Source organism: Cibotium barometz, chromosome 52, assembly GCF_041138505.1.
Source record: "Cibotium barometz isolate CiBa-2024 chromosome 52, ASM4113850v1, whole genome shotgun sequence".
Taxonomy (NCBI): Eukaryota; Viridiplantae; Streptophyta; class Polypodiopsida; order Cyatheales; family Cibotiaceae; genus Cibotium; species Cibotium barometz.
The window spans coordinates 41,911,928-41,917,426 of NC_141097.1; the positions used below are offsets into that span (position 1 = coordinate 41,911,928).

General features: G+C 41.8%; 1 protein-coding gene across 1 annotated transcript; it reads left to right on the forward strand.

Moving 5' to 3' along the window:
* The first annotated feature begins 233 nt into the window (after window positions 1–233).
* Window positions 234–4,289, forward strand: LOC147609136 (putative plastidic glucose transporter 2). Its single transcript, XM_086788765.1, has 13 exons — window positions 234–414; window positions 791–920; window positions 1,096–1,163; window positions 1,256–1,388; window positions 1,625–1,724; window positions 1,841–1,953; window positions 2,094–2,187; window positions 2,434–2,587; window positions 2,736–2,882; window positions 3,141–3,214; window positions 3,403–3,491; window positions 3,565–3,679; window positions 3,779–4,289. Exons 1-13 carry the CDS (start codon window positions 339–341, stop codon window positions 3,959–3,961), a joined length of 1,476 nt encoding a protein of 491 aa, XP_086644891.1. The 5' UTR covers window positions 234–338; the 3' UTR covers window positions 3,962–4,289.
* The last annotated feature ends 1,210 nt before the right edge of the window (window positions 4,290–5,499 follow it).

The window sequence follows — 5,499 nt, forward strand, 5'->3', positions numbered from 1 at the left end:
AGCACTGCTCCGATGATGTGCACAGTGCAACCATGAAGGTCGACCATTCTGATTTTGTTTTAGAGAAAAAAATGGTCAATGAGGAGGCGCCACGTGGAATGGAAACCGGAAAGCGCCACGTATCCCTGAAGACGCTGCCACGTGGCTAGAGGAGAGTACATTTTTCTTTTGGTGACGTAGACAGCGGCGGTGCGGCCTTTCCTTCTCGCACCCTTCTTTCTGGTGTCAGTTGTGTGTGGCGCGCGCTCCATCTTCTCTCTCTCTCTCTCTCTCTGTGTCTCTCTCCCCGCCTCTCTGTAGGTGTTTCGCGCGTAGATCATCAGGTTCCGCACCGCCAAATGGTGGAAAGCCCCTCCGCCATGTACAAGCGCCTGCCTTCGCGTGACTTCCGTGATGATCACCACGCTCTCTCAGGTAAATTCTTGCGTCCTGCCGGCTTCTCGCAGAATCCCTAACTTGCATCCACAGGGGAGAATCCCGAGCTCGCAGAAACCCCCGTCGCCATTGTTGTATTTCTTTTTCCTATGGCTTTGGCAGGTAACTTGCCTTTCTGAAACCCTAGATCGCGAAAATAGGGAAGAAACCCTAGCTCCTGCTACAATATGTATACCTACTTTGTGCCATCTCTTTTTTTTTTTTTTCTTTTTTGCGCTTTCGCAGTCACCTCGTGCATGCCTTTCTTCGTACCAACTCAAGAAACGATACCTGCGAACCCTATCTCGCAGCCATCGCTGTATGTTTTAACGAAATAGCTTCATTAAAAAATCATCGCTGCTTTTTGTGCTCGCAGGCGTTGCAGCAATGTCGGTGTCTTTCGATCCTCTAGTTGAGGTTCCTGCATTGTCCCCCCCATGGCGCCTCTCTCTGCCTCACGTCCTTGTCGCTCTTTTCTCTGCGGTTCTCTTTGGATACCACATCGGGTAAGATCTATCGTCATCACCACCTTTATCAGCATCATTCACACATCTAACTATGATACATTCATCATTGTCATTATCATCAGCATCTCCTTACTGTCCCAATATCCTTGGAGTACACGGCAGACGATGTGATCTGCAAGCACTGAAAGTTCACATTTGTTTGGTTGATGCGCAGGGTTGTGAATGCTCCACTGCATATCATAGCTGTGGATCTAGGGTTTTCTGACAATGCACTAGCTCAAGGTGAGTCAGGTGTGACCAGCAGTCGATGTGTTGGTGCTTTTCAACTGTGATATCTGATGTGAGGCCACCGCCTTGGCTGCAAATTAATGCAGGATGGGTTGTGAGCATATGCTTGTTTGGGGCTTTCTTCGGCTGTGCAGTCAGTGGAATGGTTGCAGATAGCTTTGGTTGCCGTCGTTCCTTTCAGCTGAGCACCATTCCGATGATACTGGGAGCATCTGCTAGGTTAGTATGCATCCGTTTGTAACTACATCAATGACTGTAAACCATACAAATATTCATTCTTGCAGGATACTATTCCTACGTTGGCAAGACAGGGTTTGCGTCAATGCCAATAGCAATATAGATTTGTGGATTTGGTGGGGGGAGGGGAAACAATGTGTATGGCATGTTCATGTAGTGCCAAATCAAAGTTTGACTCTTCCCTTTCGACAGGCTCATTGTGTCTTTTTGCTGTGCAGTGCAGCAGCACCAAATCTGGGTGTGATGATTCTAGGTCGCTTTTTGGTTGGCTTAGGCCTTGGCATCGGGGGGCCAGTGACTGCGCTGTACGTCTCAGAGGTACAATAGTTTTATGCTCACACTTTTTTGCTTTTGGCTTTGATTGGTAAATACTATTATGGGGCACAAATTGGTATTACCAAGCACATCACTACAACTGCATTGAAATTCTGCAGATTTCACCAACAGCTGTACGTGGTACCTATGGTAGTCTCTGCCAGATTGCTACATGTGTTGGTATACTTGGCGCCTTGGTTGTTGGTCTTCCAGTAGCAACTCTTCCTGGTTGGTAGGTCAATAAGGATTTGAAATTGACGCCAAGGCTGGCCTTTGTACATTCAAGTTTGGGGGGAATGGGGGTTTCTGTTGTGCATGTAGAGGACCTATGCTTTTGTTGCTATAGTTTGATATGTGTTTTGGTGGTGTCAGGTGGAGAAAATGCTTTTGGATATCCACATTTCCTGCTGCAATACTTGCATTCGGAATGGAATTTTGTTCTGAGAGTCCCCGTTGGCTTTTTAAGGTCTCATCTCTTCATCTATTAATCTATTATTAAGATATCTATTTCTAAGATTCCATACTGATTATATGCAGGCCTTTTCCTTCCCCTTCTTTGGCTGGTTTTGTTGCTAAGAGTAGTGTACTTGCCTTTCTTTGTGAAAGGTTGTTAAGCCCTTTTAATTCTTCAGTCTTCTAAAAGTGGTGGTAATGGTTGAAGAGTCGAGTATGAAAATGTTTCCTCGCCTGATTGCTAATTGCCAATTGCTAGAGATCAAGATTAGCGGAAGCAGAACATGAAATTGAAAGACTATGGGGAGGAGCATATGTCAAAGCTGCACTTACCGATCTTATACGCAGTGAGAGGCATGAAGAGGATGAGCAAGCCACCTACAAGGAATTGTTCACTGTTCGCTATAGAAAAGGTCAAACAATTGTCCATTGCAAGTGTACTGTATGAGTTGCTCAATCCAGGTTATGATGTTAATGTGCAAACAAAGGAAAGTTTTTCCCTCAAGTAGCCATTGCTTATGTATTTCATAAAGCTCACCAAGTTTCTTGTCACACTCTCAGTGGTGGTGATTGGAGCGGCCTTGTTTGCTTTCCAGCAGCTGGCAGGAATAAATGCTGTTTTCTACTTCTCCTCTACGGTGTTCAGAAATGCTGGAATAACCTCAGATTTGGTTGCCAGTGTCTCTGTTGGAATTGTGAATCTTCTTGGTATGGTCCTTGTTTTGGAGTTATTTTTAGGTCCTATGTTTTGCTGCTTTTTTTGTTTTGTTTCATAAAGTGTATTCTAGTGAAGCAACAATAATTTATATAATTACATATTCGTGAGGAAGAATGTGGCGACAACTTGATGGTGAAAAGAGGAACTTCTTAAGTGTTGGAGGGCAATACAGTTTCGTTTTTCTTGGAGGGGTTGTAGTCCTTAAAAAATATCTTCTGATGCAGTCAATTCCTGTGTTTTTCATGCAGCTTCTTGCATAGCAGCATGCCTCATGGATACCCAAGGTAGACGGAATCTGCTTGTTTGGAGCTTTACGGGCATGGTGAGTTAGCCTTGTTTTACCATTGTTTATCTTAAAGTGGAGGTTTGGAATGTTTCCAGGTTGGTTTGCTCATAATTAGTTTTGAATCTTTTTAGTTTGAGGATCGATCCTTTATCTTGAAGGTGGAGTAGAATTTAGTGGTAGTCTGGGTCCATGCTAGTTGATATGCAAGTTTTTTGTGCATGCAGTGTCTGGCAATGGCATTACAAGCTTTTGTAAGTGGCATCTCAGCCTTTTCTTCCATGCAAGGGAGTTTCTCGCTTCTTGGGACACTTATGTAAGTAAGATGATTCAAACGTCTTCATCTGCATGATGCACTTGCTTCATGTGCTGAAGGTAGAATCATGCAGGTACGTCTTTTCATTTGCTTTGGGAGTAGGACCTGTTCCAGCCTTACTCTTACCTGAGATCTTCCCAAATCGTATACGGGCAAAAGCGATGGCTGTTAGCATGTGTGTGCATTGGGTGAGTATCCTCCCCTTTTTTACTCAACAAATGCAGTATTTGGAAGATTCACAGCTTGGTTGAGCAGCACTGAGCTGTTACTTGCTTTCTTTTTAACAGATCACAAACTGTCTCGTGGGGTTAATGTTTCTCCATCTGTTACAACAACTGGGAGCATTCTCAGTATATGCTTTTTTCTCTGTAGTTTGTTTCCTAGCAGTGTTGTTTGTCAGGAAAAATGTGACAGAGACCAAGGGGAAATCTTTGGAGGAAATTGAGACTGCCCTTTTGTCTGAAAGATAGGAATTTTTTTGTGATGAAAGAGAGATGCCCAATTATCGTTGCAATAACGTCAATACAGAGCATGTTGAAGGACCTGATACTGCAGGAAAGTAGCAGATATGGGCTTCCTTTTTTGATTGGATATCTGCGGTTATTCCGTTGCACCGATGATAGTGCCATTTATAAAATGGTGGCTGAGGTGCGAAACAAATATGATGTGGACTGACATAGTAAGAGAACATGCCTGTGTTTAATCAGGAAGCACTATTGAAAGGATGTTAGTTATCTTGTAAAATGAGTTATGATTATTCACTGGAATAAATTCCAAAAAGTAAAAGTTTGCATTTAATTTGTAGTCAGTACTTATTTCTCGAATTATGCTCACGGAACGGATTAGGAGCTGATGGATGTGAGAAGAGAAGAGTGAATAGGGTCAGGCCCTTGGCATTAGAAGTGCCAAGTTATCAAGTGCTAAACTTCAACACTAGAAGTTGGGCAAGGCATATGTGTAGGGATTATGAGAGTGAAGATTAGGCCAATGGTAATAGATGAATTAAAGTGAAGGTGCCTGATCATCCGCACTAAGAGTCATTTGATCAGGGTTTGTAAAATACACAACAGCAAGGCATTTTCTTTACGATCAGAAGTTCAATCGAGTCATTGAGGATGGTTTGTAAGGTTTACTCTTGTGGGCAATATGGTGGTTCAACCGCAAGGCATTTTCCTCGTTATCAGAAGTTCAATCTACACAGCCAAGCAATGGCACCCCCAAGCATCAATTGTAAGTCAAGGCGTCATCCATTGCTTCAGTACTAGCGAAAATGTTGTCGTGGGCGTTATCTTTTGGCTGGTCTTCATATTGTAATTTGTAGGCGCATTTTTGAAATATATAACCTTGTAATTAAAATATATAACCTTGTGATTATATTGTTTTCAAGTCTATTTATCACTATTCGGATCAATACTCCATTGCATCTCCAATGGTCGCGTGTGTTGAGATCAAATTCGGAGAAACTTGATTCTAAGAAAATTTGCACGAGGGGTCTCTAGAAGTAGCAAATGGATGGTGTTCATTGGGTTTACTAAGATTGGATAAATATTCTCGGAGAGTATTAAGTGCTTCTTAGAAACATTTAATAGGCATCTTCATGATGGCCAAAGCTTTCACTACTACACATTCACTTAAATTCACTTAGTCATTGTTGTAGTATAGTATTGCAATGATATACTATATATAATTAGTCTAGTTAATTACATAAGTTTACTAGTAATATAACATATATGTACATGCTAATAATTCAAGTTTTAACTAGTGATAAGCACTTTGTCACTTGATCTATCGTAAGGTATTTTGTCATCTTATCCACACAAGTGGGCACTTCCCTTTTGTAATGTATCATTAAAAAGCAATTTTAATATCAAATAGGTATTTTGTCATCTTATCCAAACAAGTGGGCACTTCACTTTTGTAAGGTATCATTAAAAAGCAATCTTAATATCAAATAGGTTATGTTTCTATGGGTTCCTTTGTCACCTTACATGATGCTTTATATGAACCA

What these genes read in the sequence shown, in the direction of transcription:
- LOC147609136 (XM_086788765.1), top strand. Translation starts at nt 339, where the DNA reads ATGGTGGAAAGCCCCTCCGCCATGTACAAGCGCCTGCCTTCGCGTGAC. An exon ending in TGATCACCACGCTCTCTCAG is followed by an intron (nt 415 to 790) that starts GTAAATTCTTGC and finishes TTGTGCTCGCAG; the next exon opens with GCGTTGCAGCAATGTCGGTG. An exon ending in GTCCCCGTTGGCTTTTTAAG is followed by an intron (nt 2,188 to 2,433) that starts GTCTCATCTCTT and finishes GCCAATTGCTAG; the next exon opens with AGATCAAGATTAGCGGAAGC.